Source organism: Xiphophorus hellerii, chromosome 22, assembly GCF_003331165.1.
Source record: "Xiphophorus hellerii strain 12219 chromosome 22, Xiphophorus_hellerii-4.1, whole genome shotgun sequence".
NCBI classification, from domain to species: domain Eukaryota; kingdom Metazoa; phylum Chordata; class Actinopteri; order Cyprinodontiformes; family Poeciliidae; genus Xiphophorus; species Xiphophorus hellerii.
The window spans coordinates 9,039,361-9,059,061 of NC_045693.1; the positions used below are offsets into that span (position 1 = coordinate 9,039,361).

Genomic DNA, 19,701 nt, shown 5'->3' on the forward strand with positions numbered 1-19,701 from the left:
AACCCAAATACTCGTTGCTCAATGTGCAAAAACAACTTATTGTTACAGGAAAATTGTTTATCCATGTCATCGGTGGCTTTTCTAACTAGCCTAGCATTCACAACATGCTATGCTAGCTGAAACGTAGCTTGTTGAGTGATTGACAGCACCAAGACCCACCTCCTTGCTCTGATTGGTTGGTTTTATCTAGCACTGGGAGAAAGCGGAGGAGTTCAGTTTTTTCACAGATTATCTGTTACAACATGTTGACACAATCAACACAAAGTAAAATATATATATATTTCTAATAAAAGTTACATACTGCAGCTGTTAGGTTTTCTGAACTGAGCTGCTCTCATGTTAGCCTTCCAGGCCTGGAACCAAGATGGCGGTCGTTTGTTTTCTTTGAGGTTTTTCTGTCTTACAAAAGCTCCTATAGATTTTACTCTTCAGCAACAGGCAACACAACCCGAGTCCTTTAAGTATTCAGACTGATCCAAGATCTCTAGTAATATATATCTAATACTATAAAATGAGAAACAAACTCAATTATTTTCCTGTAGCCCATGTCAATTTCTCAACAGTTGTTTTTTTGCCAACAATTTTGGCTTTAAGCAGCTCTCCTCTAAGTGTTCAAGTATTTAACAAATTTTTTTTATTTACTTTTTTGCGATTTCTTGATTCATTCAAATGATAGTTCTCCCTTTTCTTCCTCATCTCCCTGGTTTTTGTTTCTATTTTGAAGCAACAACTTTTACTGTAAATCAGACTTGCCTGCCCACAACGCTGTTGTTTTAAATAAAAACCCTTTTAATTAATAATTCAGATGCACAGAACCTGCAGTATTAACAGCATCACTGTTGCTACTCGAGATTTGTAAATTATTTCCTGTGTAGAAATGTAAGTTCTACTAAAACAGGTGTTACAATCTGGTTGTTGAGGTTGGACTGCTATTATTTTGAAGACAGCTGTATATAACAATAATATGAAGTAATCTACAAATGTAATTCTTAAAAATTAAACACAAAAAAAAATGAAAGTAAAAGAAACGAGAATGATCAGAATCAATATTTTATTTTATTTTAAATTTTTTTGGACAAAAGATATCTGGTTAATTAGGTGTGGTATTTACTCTTAATCGGCTTTTTCTCTAAAAATAATTTTTTTTAAATGCTACATCAATGGGAGGTGCAGAAAGCTGCATTTGTTTTATTATTGTAAACAAGAGAGAGTAGTTACCCTTTTCAGCCAGCTGACCTGCAGTGCTCAGAAGCAAGTGGTAGTCCGCTGTTATGTGCTTTAGAGAGCTGGAGAAAGCACTAGTCACTCCCAAATGTTTCTGCATACTGATGGTCAGCAAAAGGTGAGGGAGGGGCAGTGATGCATTACATTTCTCTCTGGCATCAAGGATGTTTTGAGATTTTATTTAGCTACTTTTAAAGGGGCAGTATTACGTAAAAAGAAAGACTTTTTGAGCTTTACGTCATGTTATAATGTGTTTCTGAAATAAAAACATGCCTGGAGTGTTGCTTTAATTCTTTCATGCATGTTTGAGAAATCCTTTAATCTCCATGGCAACCATTCAGCTGTGCAAAACATCTGGGTGGACTGGCCCTGCCTTCGAGGTGCAGCTCCTCTCCCCACTCCTTCAGACTAGCCAGCAGCAATTAGCACACACCCGGTGTAACTTCATCTTCTGAGCTCATTATATGAGTTATTTTGGTTACAAAACGTTATTAAAAGGTTAATAGAGGAGCCATATTGTGATGGCTTCCTGAAGGCGGCTTGTCAGAAAGAGCAGGAGTTTTTAAAGAGACAGAGGCCCAATTTCAAGGCCCTACATTTCATCCAAGTCAGGTTTGACATACAGCTCTGGAAAAAATTGATAGACCGCTTCAAAATGATCAATTTCTCTGCTTTTACTTTTTATAGGTATATGTTTGAGTAAAACGAACATTGTTCTTTTATTTTATGAACTACTGACAACATGTCTACAAAATCCCAAGCAAAAGTTTAGTATTTATTTGCAGAAAACGATGATAAATATGCAGTGCTTTCAGACGTCAAATAATGCAAAGAAAACAAGTTCATATTCATTTAGAAACAATACTAATGTTTTAACTCAGGAAGAGTTCATAAATCAATATTTGGTGGAATTACCAGGTGGAATAACCAATGGGGTTCAGTGCAGTGGGCTCTTTATTTTAACCAGAGCTGTAGCTGTAGTGTTTTTATAAGAACTTTAGGTAACATAGTTATGTAATTGTGCTATAAAATGGCACCATGTGCCTGGAAAACACATAATGCTGTCCCTTTAAAGGTTTGTGCGCGATGCCCATGCCTCGTCTCAGACCGATCCGCTGAATGACAAAATGTGTTTTTGTTGGATGTGATGTGAAGGCTGGAAGGTATTCTAAAAAAGCTAAATCTGCCTCATTAAAAGAAACAAAACAACAAAAGCTGAAGACACTCAAGAGTTTGCACCTTATTAATAAGGAATTTAGACCCTGGATGTAGTGAAGGACTAACATCTTTGTGTTCTCGGCTGTTTTCGGTTCAGCGGGGATGTGTTGGTTGCAGCTTTATTTCCTCTGCTGTTTTTCATTCGATATCAGGCAGAAACTCAAACTGCAGCTGACCTGCATGTCTTCAGTCTTACTTTTCCAAAAATAAATAAAAAAAACAAAGATCTTTCCTGCAGTATTAACTGTTTATAATCTGTCAAAATTATCTGGATCAAATTTCCACTATTCTGCATTGCTCTCACTAATTATTAAAATAGTAAAACAAACAGTGTAATAAACATCTTTATTACTACCTCAGTCAGTGCATTGTTTCATAAAATGCTTATTTTTTTATGTACCTGTTTAGTCATCTGGTTCCAGTTTGTTCTTGATTATTTCCAGAGCATTTCAAGACAGTCTTTACATTTCCAGAGTTAATATCTGATCATTAAGCTGAAGTCTTAAAGATCAGGAACATTACTGTGTATGTCGCGCTTTTTAGAGGGCCATCATTTTTGAAAAGCTCCTCAATAAAATTGAGAGGAATTCGAAATGCGCCTGGCCTGCTGGTCTTTCTCTTCTGCCACTCAACAAAAACTTTAATTTATCCAAATCTTGTTTTGTTTTCAGTTTTCAACTTGGATGTATTTTTAAAGGTTCATTGGCTGCATGGAAATTAAAGTTTATAATTTTTTAGGGTTTTTTCCTCTTGAATTATTTGTGTAGGAAATTAAATTCAGCTTTTATCTTTATGAACAATCAATCAAAACATCCAGCCATTAATTAGAATAATTAATTTCATTTTCATATTTCTAACCAACACGTTATGGGACTCAAATTATATTCTTATTTATAAATTGTGTTCAGGAACATTAACTGGCTTTTTATTACTCTCCAACTATGGCTGTTGAGCAAAACAACTGAGTGCAGAAAAGTTTAAATTTCCAGATTTTTATTACTTTCTAAAAACAAAGTGATTCTTTTATTGATTTCCATAATTTATACCTATTTTTAAATTGCTTCATCCCTCCCACCTTGTTTTGTGCCAAAGTTATTGATCACTTTGGATTTAGAGGAAGAAATTTTATTTTTCAATTTTCTTTTTGGTTTTAAAGTTTTTTTATTTATTAAATTTATGCACTATATGCAACTATTTGATTTTTAAAAAATAATAAATAATAAATGAAATGTTCCCTTATTTAATGAAAAAAATAAATTAAAAATAACCCATTTTCTAGACCCTTGTGTTTTAGCATTGAGTCTGGAAAATGGTAAAAATGAAAGGAAACAGAATTAAAATAAACTGAACTTTTATCTATAGTAGAATAATTTGGGTCTAAAAAACAACAAATCTGGTACAAATTTTAAAGCAGAGCTGGTTTAACTTGCCCATAAATTAAAAAATGATCCAGTCCAAATTGGTACTTTTTGATTTTGCACAGATGTCTGAAAATATATAGGAACTCTGGATTCTAAGAAAAACAAAATCATATACTGTTTTAAATTCACTTTTAGTTTTAAAACAAAGATTTTAAAGAACAATGAGTTGCCGCACCAATAGGGGGCGCTGCTGTGCAAGTTGTGGATTCCACCTTGGAAAACCTCATCCGTTAAATATTAAAATTAAAACATTTCTACAGTATTTAAACTTTTTTTAATATGAATTAAAAGAATCTTAATTATAAACATCTGTATGAAAACAAAAACATTCACATAGTACATTAAAATATTACAGTACAGCTTACAAAGGTTAGGAAATATATTAAGATGTAATCAACATGACCTAAATAATGAAAGAGTTTCAAGAACAGATCATAATCTGTACAAGGAGTGTGCAAAAGTACTGTCCCATTTCTGGGCTTTTATATACTGGCAATGAGAGGAGTCTGTCGTTTCCTTCAGCTCCTGAAGACCCTTGTGCCTCGGTCAGTAACAGACTGTGCAAAAATATACAGATGAGTCCTTGAACGCCCCTCAGTAATGGCTGAGCTCCTCCGGCGGGCGGGAGAAGTTGTAGCTGTCCTCGCTGCCGATGTAGGCGCTGATGCCGCTGTTCTGGCTTCCCCACTCGTAGCTGTCCGCAGCCAGGCTAGACGGTGTGAAAGACGACATCGGTTAACATCGACCATCCTTGCAGAACCTCCTGAACGGCAGGAAATGAGAGGATTGTACCTGGCCTGGATGTTCTGAGGCATGACGCTCCACGCCAGGTCGTCGTCGCTGTCATAGCGCCTCGGATTGTCGAAGAAGTAAGCTCTGGACGAGAAGACGTGGCCAGGGAGGCCGGAGCCGCTCTGCAGGAGACGAAGACAAACCACAAGATGGCTGTAACTAACCACAGTTCACTAATATGTAAAGAAACATCAACTTTTTGTTCTGTAACAATTTTTCATCACAGTTCCCTCTTTTGATTATAAGAAATATGTAATATTTTCTTATATGTGTATTATCACATTAGATTTTATTTTATTCCCATGGTTCTTATGGGTTTTTTTGTAGCAGTGTCTCTACTGTTTAACAAGTCCTGTCAGAAGCGTTTTAACTTTTTGCTCCAGGAGCAAAGAAAACCCCTAAAAACACGGCATTACGAAAAATCAGAACAAACTTTCACAGATTTAACCTTTTTTTACCCCTTATGACGGCGCATAGCACGCTAGAAAGCACAGAGCTGAAACTAACGATTATTTTAGTTATCGATTAATCGGTTAAACTGAAGATTAATCGGTTAATCAGATAAATAAAAATAGGCACATTCTGAAGATTTTTTACTTAAGCCTTTTTATACAATGTTAGAAATATATTAAGAGATGCATTTAAACAATTCAGTTCCTTTTTTAAATAAGAAAATAATTTTGCCTAAAATTCAATATTATTTGTATACCACATATTAAGAAACTTCAAAACAAACTTTCACATAATTTAACCCCTTATGACTGTTCATAACCTGCTAGAAAGTAGAGAGCTGAAACTAACGATTATTTTAGTTATCGACTAATTGGTTAAACTGAAGATTTATCAGTTAATCGAATAAATAAAAAAAGGCATATTCTGCAGATTTATCATTTAAGCCTTTTTTTTACAACATTAAAAGATGCATTTAAACAAATTTATTTTATAAATAAGAGAATAATGTAATTGGCAAAAATTCAATAACATTGGCATTCATTTAGTGTATGCTTGATTAATTTGTAGCAAAAAAATTAATCCGCAGCTAAAGAAATACTGCAAACAAACATCAATACAGTTTAGGGTTGATATATTTTTGGATTAACAGATTAATAATTGAACAACAAAAGGTGCATAATAGGAGATTTTTTTTTCTTCAGAATTTGAAACAGGTGACGCTAAAAATATGCCCATTAATATAATCTATAAAATACTCTTAAGTAGCAAAGTTTTAAATCTTAAATGCAAAATGTACATAGTTTTTGTACAGTTTTGGCCTATTTGCTGCTCTGACAAATGCCATGTTCTCAGTCCTTACACCCCAATTAATGATTACACAATTTCTAAATTAGTTGCCGATTATTTCAATAATTGATAAACTTAATTAATAGTTTCAACACTCAGCCGTGTTGTGGAGGCCTCACCCTGTCCAAGTTGGGTTTCCGAACCCGGAAGAAATACACAACAAGGGAAGTCGGTAGCAGCTCCCAAACAAACAGAATCACTCCGAAGACGACGTAGCCGGTGTCGCCCAGAGTCGACTGTAGATCTGCCTGCATAAAAAACAAAAGAAAGACGTTACAAACAGCAAAACAGATCCATCCATCGACTGTGAAAACTTATTTATGACGACGTTTTAGGCCCATTTAGATAAATTTTTCTAGAAAAAACATGGAAATTTCTGACTTGAAAAGTCAAATTTACTTGGAAAAAAAAATCTTATTTTTAGATAAATCACAGAAATCTGAGGAAATTCTGAGTTTAAAGTCACAAATTTCCTAGAAAAGAAAAATTGTTGGCTGAAATTTACTCTTTCTCCATCTTCAGTACACTGTCGTACTCGTCCCTGACTTTTCCTCAATGACTTGTGGGTAATTTTTAGCTTTTATGCAATGTGGGGATTTTAGGGGATTTTTTGGTTTCTATTTGTTTTCTTTTTAACTTTCAATATCAAGCAGGGGTTTTTTAAACTGGGAAATAAAAAGAAGAAGACGAAGGCAATTTTCAACGCCTGTCTGAAAATAACTAATTACTTCCTGCCATATCTAAACAATCTTTATCTTTTCATTTAGCAATGCTTGTAATTCCCAATAAAAACACAAACTTCTCCAGTTTTTAGATGTATAATCTTCAATCTTTATTGTTTAAAATATTTATGAGACCCAAAAAATATCTAGTTATTCAAAGTAAACAAAGAGAATCATTGTTTGTGCCAACCCTGAACCCTGAACTTTTCCTTTGAAACCCTCCCGGCAAGGTGATTTACCTGGTCCGACACGTTGTACCAGTCGTAGTCAAACGAGTTGATGCTTTTGTTTGACAGCGCCAGGACGACCAGATTGTAACAGGCCCTGGACGCATACAGCAGGATGACAATGGCTCCTATAACAGTCACCTGGCACACCGACGTCCCCTGCACAACGTCAGAGCAGAGGCCCGGAGTTTAAGACGAGGTAAAAACAAAACGACTCAAGCTGGGAGAAACATTCATGAACAGTGAGCTGCAAAAATATAAATATTTCTGCACATTTTGTCACATCACAACCACAAACTTCAGCCTATTTTTATTGGATTTTATGTGACAGATGAACACAAGGTGGTGCATATTTCTGAAATGGAAGTAAAATTATGGTTAATTTTAAAAAGTAATCAATAATCGACAGAATAAACTTTATTCTTTACCAGTTTTGTGCATCCAGAGGCTGAAATGTTTGGATTATTCTTTGTAAAATATCTCAAACTCTGTGTACATTGGTTTTTAAGTCTTTAAATTCTAAACAAGAATTAGCTCTGGACTTTGACTAGGCCGTTGTAACAAATAAATATGGTTTGATCTAAACCAGGGGTGTCCAAGTCATCTGAAGACACTATTGTATGCCCCGTCCACACGGGAATGTTTTATCCAAAATGAGTTTCTCACATCTACACAAGTAGATTTTAAAGCTGAACTTTTTTTTGTTATTTGACAATGAAAACAACTTTTTCTGAAAACACTGAGATATTAGCCCAATCTTAATGTCATACATAATAACAATATCTGATTATATGTTTGTCGTTGTGCTGCAGCTGATGCTGAGTGTAATTAATTAATTTCATTAAAGTGTTTTTGTAGTGGATCTGTTTTAGAAAGAAAAAAAAATTCACATTTGGTGGGGCCTTAGCTGCGTCCTCTCTCGAACACACCTGAATTAAATAGTTAAATTCTCTCATCAGGATGAAATTTGAATCTGCCAACGAGCCGCTCGTTAAATTCAGGTGTGATGCTTTTCTTTCACCAATTTCTTTAAGAGTGCATTCACATAAGCCCTATTTAGGTAACTTTAATCTAACTCTAGAATGTATGGGGAGGTGTGAATGTGCAATCAAACACTGATGGGGACTAAAAAAGTGAGCTCTGGTCTAAAAACCTACATCTAGGTTCGGTTAAGGTGACCTCTGGTGCAGACTGAATGCATATGTGAATGCAAGCGGACCAGAGATTGCTCCAAAAGCAGGAAGCAGACTATAGAGCAGGGAATTCTGGGTAAAAACAACCAAAACAAATTTTTTGTTAACGTTTGAGCTCATGTCTTCCTCGGAGGTTTTTGTCTCATTTCCTTCAGTGTTTCTTGGTGCAGCGCCCCCACAGGTGAGGAGGTAAAAAAAATTTTGCAAAGAGCTTAGTTCATTTGACGGTGTGAAAGCGAACTGCAGCAGCTGAAAATGTAACAAATGTTGCAACTTTTGTCTCAAATCAAACCAAATCTACCGAACCATCAAATGTGAAAAAAGCCTTTAAAACCTCAAAACAGCTGAATTTATACAGAGATTAAATAACATGCAAGTTAATTTAATATTTCGTTGCATTTGTTATTTTCATCCCAATTTACCTTCTGCATTATTCTATCGCATGAAATCCATCAAAATTCACATCTGTAACTAACAAACCGTGAAAAAGTTCACAGGTTGAATGATTTTGTAAGGTCTCAAAGCTAAACAAGAACAAAAGAAGATATTTTTTTCTTTCTGATTCCTGGTTCAGTCTCACCTTGGACTCCAGGTAGATGTTGGCCAGGGACATCTTGGCGATCTTGTAAAGACACAAAGAGAGCGAGACGGCGCACAGGACAAAGAGCGTGTCGTTGATGGCGACTCTCACGAGCACGACGGTGTGAGCTTCTGCAGAGGACATCCTCACCAGCAGGGCACACGCTAAGTTCACGACTAAAAACACCAGGCTGATGAACAGGAAGAGGAGGTAGAGGGGCAGCCTGGCAGGAAAAGACCACAAACATTTTTATTATTCAGCTGCTAAAAAACTGCAGCAGGGGAAATGAGCGGAAAAGACCTGCTCTCACCTGTACCTCTGGAGCTCTGGGGCATATTTGGACTTTGCCTTAAAAACAACCTATAAAAAAAAAACACAATTAAAAAAAAACATTTAATCATGCAAATATGTCAGGCCGTTTCACTTCTCCATTCCGGTTAACCAGGAACCTTGTGGTTGAAAATGTTTATGGTGCACAATAGCTACTCAGCCCAGGGTTCAATGGAAACTCAAATGTGGCTCGTATCAACACAAGAGGATTACGCTAAAAATAAGCCTGAGGCAGAGGGCTGGAGAAGGCAGCGGTTCGTATGTGGATTGCGTAAGCGGTTGAAGACATGATTCATTTCATTTCGGTGCAGATTCTGAATGCGAGCCTCCCACACTGAAGGCAGTAATAACTGGACTCCTTCCTCTAAAGTCACATGAATGATGGAGGGTGAATGATGGAGGGTGCCACATCGAGCACAAGCAGGTTTTGCAGCGTTTGTTTATGCGAGGGTTTCTTGCGCTCAGTGTTGATGCTTTATACGCGTCCACATCCTGAGCAAAGTGAAACTGTAAAGCAACTGTACTTTCACAGGCGTCTTTTGTGATGCAGGTGTAAAATGTATTTCCTCTTTGCAGATTTCTTTATTCTTCTTTGTTTTTTCACAAATTTTAAAGATGATCTGAGAAAACACGTTTACTTGTTAAATCATGAGAATGTCTTAGTTGTCTCAGATGAATCCTGAATTTGCTTTAACTACATATTTTTGGATAATGGAGTTTGATCACTGCAAAAACACAAAATCTTACCAAGGATTTAAGTTCAGTTTCTGGTGCAAATATATTAGAATATTTGAAACATTTTAACAGGATAGACGACCTTATTTTTAGTAAATATTTCCTTGATATTGATGAAAATGAATTATTTCCATTAGCAGATTATTCCACTTATAACAGTGAAATAATCTGCTACAGGACATAGTTCATTTTTATAAAAATCAAATGAATTATTTACTTAAACAAGCTACTATTAATAAATATATTTAAGTTAAGTTGGTCACAAGGAGTCAATCTAAGTTTGTTAAGATGAACCAACATAGATAAAGTAAGTTTGACAAACTTAATTCCAGTATTTGTGACCAATTAACACAATTTTTTTAAGTTGTAGCTGCATTTTCTCTCTTCATTGTAGCTATGGTAACACAACTATGAAACTACGAAGATTATTCTTTAGACTTTTACAAAAGTAAACTTACATAGTTCTTTAAATTTTTAATTCTAATGTAATTTTTTTTAAATATTGTAACTTTTAAATCAAATTTTAAAGAATTCTAATTCTCAATAAGCGTATTTTTAAATTCTAGATCTATAATATTATTAAAAATTCAACCATTTATACGAGGACCCCTGTAGATATGGGGACCTAAGCAGCTGCTTGGTTCGCTCATGCCTTGGGCCGGCTCTTAATCATTTTTCTACCCAATAATGATGAAAGTTATAACTGCCCCAGCATGTTTGTATTGATGTTTTTTCAAAGTGGTTTGCATATAAAAGCTGTTTTCTCCTCACAGTCTCAACACGATGCAGTTTCTCTCTATATGACAGCTTGTTTTAACTTTCCCCCTCTGTAGTCGGAAGCAGTGATAGTGATGCTACATGCTGGTCTGCAGATGCATGCATGGTGGAGCTAACTGGAGTTAGCTTCGTCTGTCTGGTGATGCAGCAGTTCTGCAGGCAACATCGCTGGGATCGCCATCTTAATGGAACGACTCAACCTGACCAACTTGGACCAAAATCATCACTGAAGACCTTCAATAATTACATTTAGGCATTTCAGTGTAGCTCCATCTCTATGCAGTATCGTCACATGCAACTCAAACGTTTTTCACAAGAAACTCAAACGTTTTTCTGCAGCAGAACATAATGCTAGTAAACACCCACAAAGGAGGAATTAGATTAAAAGGATGCAAAGAGACAGAAAACCACTGAAGAATCACAAAGTAATTAACCGTTTGCCTTCTGTGATTTCATCAGAAAGATGTGTGAGTGGAAATATTTTAGTTTTTTGAAAAGATTTTATCCTAATTAAATAACAAATTACAAAAAAAAAGAGAGAACAAGTAGAAAAACCAACCTTGTTCCACATCTAAACTGAGTTTAAGAGATTTTATTGAAATGTCTAACTTGTGTCTTTAATATATGAGTAATTCAGAGGTTGTCAGGAGACTTAAATGACATGCTACACAGCTAAATCAGTTAGCTGTTGCTCAAGATGTAAAATGTCATTTCAGCTGCTAGGTCACGCGAAGACAAAGATTCCCTTAAGCTATGACATGAAAAGACTTGTATTGAATGTCTTTAAATGTCAAGTTTTCCCATCTAAACAAAAAGAGTTCCTATCAACACCCGCAGACTATCTTCCTTTGGTTTTGTTAGACAGAATCTGGGATCAGGTTTCCATTACTTCACATCTGCAGAGGTTCTGGACTCGACCTTTTCTTACAAAGTCCACTTCAAATTTTTACAAGTTTTTACAGGCTTGGAACTACAAACTTCAATGATTGTTATTGACGTGATGGATCAAAACAAAGTAGCACATGACAGGGAAGTGGAAGCAAAATGATGCATGGTTTTCACAATGTTTGACAAGTTAAATATGAGAATGTGGCCAGCTTTTGTCTGCAGGGCTCTTTACTTTGACAGTCCTAATCAAAATCCACCTGCCAAGGTGAGGAAAGGAGAGCATTGAACTGAAAAGTAGCAGCAGAGGCGTCACTAAGCAATTTATCGCATGATCAATTAAAACGAGCTCAATAATGTCTATGCTGTTGATAAGCATTTTTTTAAACAGAGAGATTTCATAATTCGTTTCATTTATTGTTTCTGGTTGTTTGGATATTGGAAATGTCTTCCAGTTCCAGTGTTTATTAGTCTTTGATGGGGGGAAACTCACATTATTATCATTTATCGCAATAATTCCTGGGTCAATTTGTCATCCAGTAACATTTATTATTTTAATAGGCCTGGATGTAACTCTGGAGGAGCTGCAGAGATCCATATTAATAGCAGAAAATTACATATAAAGTTCAGTTTGTAATCTGAGCAATGAAGAAGAAACGGCAAACATGAAGGTACTCTGGTCAGATGAGAGTACAACCTGAACACACCACTGCAGAACATGGTGGTGGCAGTATAATGCTGTGAAGACAAGCTAGTCAGGGATGATTGAAGTAAGGTTGGGCGATATAGACTAAAAGTTTTATCACAATACTTTGTGGTGCTATTATGATAGCAATAAAAGTGACAATAAAAACTATTTATTACTTCTGTTTTAGGTAACTGTGCAGCTGTGACCACGTGATGTAGCAATAATAGCCTCATAAACATAAATACTGCTCTAGAAAAACACATCTATATCTAATGACCTTCTTTAGGACACCAGTCACATAAAGAAGTTTGATTTATATCACTAAACTAAGAATAAATATATTAAATGTAACATTTAATATAATATATATTAAAACGTAATAAATTAGTTAAATTGAAATATATGTTAGATTAAAATATGATAAATTAATTCACAATTAATACTAAATGTTATAATATTTTCACATTTTCTGGCATTTATTGATACTCTTATTAAACAAATATTGGAGAAACTAGTAAAAACGAGAATCCTGGTAATACAGATGGTTATGGAATGCAATTTGTCACAACGTGATAAATCTAAATTCTTCATGATACAAAATTTATCGTGATGAATGGTAAACGATAAACGCCCACCCTGTAGTGAGAAGATGGATGGAGATGAAAGAAAAGGGGCTATAAAAGACCAAACATCTCAACTTTTAGGAGACATTTTCAGGGGGTGTGGATACTTATCAAGACCGTTCATCACGGCTCAAGCACACATCCTACCTACATGTCCTGCAGAGGCATTAATCGGGTCTGATCCTGCTTACTCACCTGTGCAAAGTAAAGGTTCATGAGGCTGAGCGTGAAGAACTGCAGGCAGACGGGGAAGCAGTAGAGCAGCCAGAAGGGAAAGGGACCCAGAGTGTTGGCCGTGACAAAGTTCCTGAAGTAAAAGGAGAAGAGCACGGTGCGCAGGGCCGACCACAGCAGGCACAGGAACAGGAACACAGTCTGGTAGCTGAAGCGCTTGTGTCGGTACCGCAGAACCAGCCAGAGCTGCACGTAGATGAAGATGAAGAGGAGCGAGTAGAAGACGGTGTAGACCACAGTCAGACCCAGAGTCACAAAGGGGGGCACGGCCGGGCTCAGGGTGGGCAGAGGCAGGGGCTCCTTCTCCTCCGCCGGGGCCTCCATGACCAGCTCTCCCGGGCTCTCTTCAGGGGAGATGGAGCTGTTTGCAGCAGAGCCCTGCCTCTCAGGCTCCCAGGCCCGGGCCGAGGCGAAGCGCGGCGAGGAGGCGCAGTCAAAGCACGGAGAACCAGGAAGACGGCAGGGCGGCTGTCACAAACTCAGCGGGGAAGGAAACCGGTCCAACTTCCTGCAGAGGATCCAGAGGCAGCCGGAGAGACGGTGGCACATGACCAGAGATGATGAGCAGGACTGCGGCGGGTTTCCAGGACCAGTCCCCACCCCCTCCTCAGCCAGGGAGCGCATTACGTGACGTTACGCACCAGCTGACGCATGCTACTGTACCTTTAACCCTGTGATGGCGCTTCCCACCGCAGCTCTGATCCCGGGAGGGCAGATCAGGGCTCCTTTAAGCATTTAATCTCGTTTTACAACCCTGCATGAAAACCAGACTGATTCATTTAGTATATGTGTTAAATAAAACAAATATATGGACAACAGTAAGGCTTTACACACAAACTTAAAATTTAAACAATAAAATCCGTGTATCAATTTTTATGCAATTTATGTGGGTAGGTGAAAATTTTTGCAAGTTTAACAGCTAATAATACATTTCGTAAACAAAATAGTTACCTTCTAACTATTTTTAGTTAGCGTCCGTAGCCCATTACCCTTGCTTTGCAGACAGTCTGGACTTTCTCCCATTCACTTTGATTCACTCCGGTAGATTCTCATCCGGGCCAAACAGTGAACAGAAGAAGTTGTGAATGATGGCTTTGTTTTATGTTGTTTTAGCAATGACAGCGGAGGGAGTGAACAAAGCCCTTCAATCCACGTTGGACGCGCTTCCAAATATTGGATTAACATTAGCAGCCATATTGTTTGGCTCGGTATTTCTCTCTTGGCAGTGGAGGATGGTTATTTACAACGGAGGCAATTTTCCATGGTTTTGAGATGCAGGGTGGTATTTAAATGTGCCGTCTTATTTTAATTATTTGAAAGTAACATCAGCTGATAAACACTAAATTTACAGTAAGCAAGTTTGATATCTTTTATTTTATACCAACAACAGGATAAGGTTAACCAATTATTTACATATATGTATACTAATCTTATGTATTTACCAAAATCATTCAAATGTGGCGTAAATACTGATGCTATATAGCCTACTTTGATTTTTCATATTTTCTTATTTTTTCATTATATTTGGTCTTTTTTTCTGTCAGTGTGCTGCTGCTGGAAACTGAATATCCCAGAGGAACCTTCCCGTAAAGTTTAATCTAAGATTTATTTATTTTATTTTCACTCATCACAATGTCCACATCACTCTTTGTGAAAGTATGCATCAAGTCTAGGATTATTAAAATCCTGAGGAACGTTTAGAACCAGATCAATAAACAAATGATCAAAAACCAACAATGAACAAAGCACAAGAGAAGGCAGCAATGATAGATTTATCAGTTTTTGATCCACCAGTGTATGAACTATGACTGATTGTAGTGTAAAATGCTTCGGAGTCCTCAGACTTGATAAACAATCGATTTTCCTATTTATCTAGTAATAAGAAGCGACAGCAACATGAAGAAGAAACACGAGAAGTTTGAGAAATCCACAAAGTGGGGGAAGTGGCAACAGCAGATTCCAAGAAAGAGCGCTGCGACCTTTTTCCAGAAGGTTGCAGTCCTATGCACAGCTAAGATATGTATGTTTGTCATCATCAGGTGCTGTTTGCTTGATAAGTGTGTGAAGGGAAGTGGTGAAAGTGTCAAGAAAAATACATTTTCTCATACAATAATATCACCAAATGTGCAAACAATCCAACAAATATGCAGCGCCATTTATAAAGTTACACAGTAAAAAAATTAACAGCAATAATTAGACTGATTTAGCTTATTTAGACTTCTTTTTTCTTTAAGACAAGCTAAATAAATAAAATTATTCAAGTTCATTTTTTGCTGTGTAACTTTACAATTTCTTATTCAACAATAAAAGTTATTTATCAAATTACGACGGGTTTTACTAGAAGTGGGACCTCAAATTAAATTCAACTTATAGAATTTGTGTCAAAGTTAAAATGTTTAAGGTCACTGTTTTTCTTCAACTCTGTCCAAGATTGTGTCATGTTTGTTTTCCACTGAAAATAGGAAGTGTGATGTTATCAGAATTGTTTTTCTTTTCAGTCCCACAGAGAACTGAAAGAACATTTTGAGTCACATTGACTGATTTCTATGTGCAACATTGATGGGTTTCCCCTTTCATTCCGGCAACCAAACATTACAGGGACAGACTTTGGTTTTTGACCCAAAGAAGAAGCAGCTTATCTCATGTGTGCACAACCCCAAGTCAGGTTGGTTTTTGTTTTGCTTTTTAGCAGCAGGGTCTTTGTGCTATGCGACCGGGCATGAGAACACGAGGAAATCCAAAGATGGAGTTCACTCCAGCTCACCTTTAACTTTCCTCATGCATTAATTTGCCACAGAGGCCCCACCAAACAGGATGCTGTCAGCTGCAGTGCAAACCTATTGGCTAGGTTTTAGATTTAAACCAGTGTATGCAGTATTTAGAAATGAATGCACACACTTTTTGGGTTTTATTGTGTTTTCCACAGTCGGGCTCTGGCCCTTTAAATCACAGACATCGTCACTTCTGCAAAAAATAATCCAGTTTCCATTTAAGGGCACATCAGACAACAGCCTGCTGGTTCCCAGGCAACACAGTGACGATCACTGATGACATCACCATATATATTTTAACATATAAGCGTTATGAATGTTACCAGTTTTGAGCTGCCTAAAGGTGTGTTGTTGCTGTTTATTCTTGGCTGCACTGGTGGATACCACTCAGCTTTCACCATTTACAAACAAGAATGAGGTGCATAAGTTTGAAAATATTGTTTCTGCTCCACAAAGGCTCAAAATTATGGACTCAGGCTAAAATATACAAATATACACAGAAAAATTTGGATAAATTGTTGTTGGCAAGGTGCAGAGAAACTACACTCTGTTGTACGCCTGTAGATTTAATTTCTCTTCTTGGCAGAATTAGTGGAAAACAAGCAAAGGGAAGAGCTTGAAGATTGATTTATGTATGCTTATTTATTTTTTGTTCATTCTGATTTGTTGTCTTTTCATCTGGTTGTTTTGTTTCTTGTAAAGGGTCTGAAATTATTCTATTTATGTTATTTAAACTGGAAGGACAGACCAGGTTCTAAATAAAGGCCTAAACATTTTAAATATAAGTGAGGGTGACATTATTCCAAAATATTAACACTAGTCATCTTTATCATTATCCTCGACCTATAGTATGCTGTATTATAGATAGTCTGCATCTTTTTCATTACGCACATTTTTGCAAAAGTGATCTGATATTCCTATTCCTAACAACTACGCAGTATTTTCTGTTATGGTCTTGTACAGTATATTAGTATTACTATTAATATTGTTTTTAATGTATTGCACACTGGGAACTTTTTGTGTGAAATTTTATATCTGTTACTGTTGTTACACTTAAATGCCCATGTTTCTATCCTATTCTATTCTATTTTATACTTCGATATTTAGATGTTAAGCTGAGGGCAGGTTGAAGAATTTTGAGGTAGTTTTCATTTAATTAAATATATATAGAAATGTATGGAACTATATTTCTATTATTTCTGTTTTAGAGAAAATACTTGATATAAGGAAGCCTGCGCACCCAATTCTTCTCTTTAAAATCGTTCAAATTGTTGGTTGTATAAGAAATACTTGTTTCAAAGTGTCATTAAAAACCTATAATTAGTATTATATTCACGATTGCTTACGAATCTCTGATTTATCTCTTCTGCTGTAGGAAATGTTTTCTTTTGCCCTGACTTGTCAGAAACTACCAGAGTTGATTCCCAGTGCGAACAGAAGGTGGCGCCATCTGACTGTACTAAAACAGTGATGTTTCGCTTAACTGCTTTCAAAATTGGCTTTGTGACATTTTACAATTTAGTTTATTGTAATTTACAGTTATTGAACTTAGCAGAAAATAAAAACGTTCTTTAAGCTTTATGCTGCTTTCTCCAAACTTAAAGAAAAAAAAAAAGTACAAAAATAAATAATAAAATTCCTGTTTTTATGGCTAAGTAACAAACATTTGATTTGGCTTTACTCATTATGAAGCTCCAAATCTTCCTAAGGAAATCTTACAATTCATATAGTTTTATATTTAAAATATCAAGCATTATTTAAAACAAGAATAAAGCTGCTATCCAATCTGTGGCATGTTATTTTTAAATAATTAACCTCAGATAACTGGACTAATCATACAACACAATTCCAGCTTAATTAAAGCTTAATTATCACTAAATGCTGACTTGTTCCAGGTATTTTTCAAGTAAAAAAAAAAAAAACTTCTTAATTTGACTAGAAAAGCTTCCATTCATTTTAAAATGAGACATTTAAATTGCTTTCCTAAGTTTTTGAACCACTTTTTTTGCATTGAAAAAAGATAAAAACAAAATGAAACTTCACTGAATGTTAGTGGGCATAATGGTTACCACGGATACCAAATGCCATAACAATAGGTCCAACCGATTCTCAATTAGACGGGCCAAAGTGCTGGATGGATGACTGATCATCTGTTAGCGGGTCAGAGACTCTTCCAGACCAAAACCTGTCCTCATTATCCCAGCTGGGGCTGACTGTGACAGCCGCTGCAGCACAACCCGAGTCATTACTGGATGCCGCTTTGCTTTGCGTTGCTGCTGTTAACATAACATTTCAGCAAACTAAACTAAACTTGGAGCTCTTTTTGTGGTTATTGGTCCATGTTATGACGGTCCGCTGGCCTGAGTCCAGCGTTGTCCCTCCGGACACGGCCCACTCTGTGGCCCCCGGCTGTATAATAACAGTATCATCGTCCAAATAAACCGACTCTGAGTTATGGCAACACTTCATGGAAGGTTTAAGATTTCCTTTAAATGAAAGGATGAGAAGATGAACTCTTCTCCTCTCAGGGTTTTATCATCAACAAAGAATTCTAAGTAGTTTAACTGTAAGCCAAAGCACATAAAAAACCAGGAAATCATACATCTGTGCGCAGAGTAACATATTTTCAGTGTTTACTTTTGTGATTTTTGACTATTCTGGCGTTCAGCGGACAAAAATCCAAGCTAGAATATTAAATAAGATCAATAAAAAAGGGATTTTTACTTCACAGCTTCTGCAACTAACGCTTTGGTCGGGGCTTTCTTTTTTTTGAAGAATTACTGAACCTTTAAACAACTTGTGATAACCCAATGATTATGTTACGGACTTGTAAGGTTCCTAAAATAATGAACTAAGTCTTTTTTTTGTCCAAAACATCTTTTGGAAAGAAAAAGGTTGTGATTTTTTGCCAAAATCTTTTTGGCAAAAATTTTTTATATGTTACCCCTTTGTTTGACATCATGGAAAAAAAGCAAAGAAAGTCAGGTAAAATGTTAAAACTTGATTATTGTTTTGTATCATTTACAAATACTAAGAATAAGATGTTCAACAATTAAATAAAAAAATATAAACACCAGCAGTTATATTGTTTAGTATATGCAGTAATGCATATTTTGGTATAAATTCAATACCAAGTTAAGAGAGGGCCAATATTTCAGATACCAATATCAATATTGATACGTTTTAATATTTAAGTTTGATACATCATCAAATGTCTGACCTTTAGGTGCTTTTGTGGTTTTTCCTTTGAATTACTTTTGTTAAAACCTGAGTCAGAATTTGGATAAAGTCTAGCCTGCCACAGCTTTTATGTGGCCCTTCAGACGCCAAATTACATAGATCTGACCCGCCGGTTTTCCGCGATTCAGAGATCGCAAATATTCTCCCAAACAGATCAACAGATCCCTACTCCCGCTAACGCATGGCTTCAGTTATGCTAACTCCCACCAGTAGTTGGCACTATTTCTTACTTTTACGATACAGCTGCCGCAGGCTTTCTTAATCACATTTACTGTCATAGATACGCGTAAATATTGGTAAATTTCTTGCAAATATTTGTAAATTAGCGTAATAAATCTGTGATTTTGATTGCAATAAATAAATAAATACAAAACAATCGCAAAATCCTAGAGGAACTGATCAATGTGAAAAAATTATCAATAATGCAGAGACAACTATTAATTAATATTTTAAAGTTTAACGAGTGTTATCAATAGATTCTGACACAACCGGCTCTTGAGAACATTTAAGATAAAACCGGATCTAGAACATCCGTTTCTTCTAAATATCACACTGCGTGGGATGAATCGGTGAAAAACATGACCTTACACTTACATTAAAACAAATAACTTCTCTGTGATGTCCAAATTCAGTAAGATGCGTCTGGAAATCTCAACGTAGCTCCAAAAGAAGCTTGTTATAGGAGATCTTGAACAGACAACTAAACCAAAGCTGTTCTCTGAGTCTGACGCGCTCCGCAGCT

General features: G+C 36.2%; 1 protein-coding gene across 1 annotated transcript; it reads right to left on the bottom strand.

Moving 5' to 3' along the window:
• Positions 1 to 3,953: 3,953 nt before the first annotated feature.
• gpr137ba (G protein-coupled receptor 137Ba) lies at positions 3,954 to 13,575 on the bottom strand. Its single transcript, XM_032553354.1, has 7 exons — positions 12,910 to 13,575; positions 8,987 to 9,036; positions 8,677 to 8,899; positions 6,916 to 7,062; positions 6,074 to 6,202; positions 4,656 to 4,777; positions 3,954 to 4,572 (listed from the first exon to the last, which is right to left on the bottom strand). The coding sequence occupies exons 1-7, from the start codon at positions 13,270 to 13,272 to the stop codon at positions 4,458 to 4,460; spliced, it is 1,149 nt and encodes a 382-aa protein (XP_032409245.1). The 5' UTR covers positions 13,273 to 13,575; the 3' UTR covers positions 3,954 to 4,457.
• Positions 13,576 to 19,701: the final 6,126 nt, after the last annotated feature.

Excerpts from the sequence above, each read along its gene's own strand:
- gpr137ba (XM_032553354.1), bottom strand. The coding sequence starts at position 13,272 with ATGGAGGCCCCGGCGGAGGAGAAGGAGCCCCTGCCTCTGCCCACCCTG. Across the intron at positions 8,900-8,986 it reads CCAGAGCTCCAGAGGTACAG|GCTGCCCCTCTACCTCCTCT; the intron begins GTGAGAGCAGGT and ends TTTTCCTGCCAG. Across the intron at positions 4,573-4,655 it reads CCTCAGAACATCCAGGCCAG|CCTGGCTGCGGACAGCTACG; the intron begins GTACAATCCTCT and ends CACACCGTCTAG.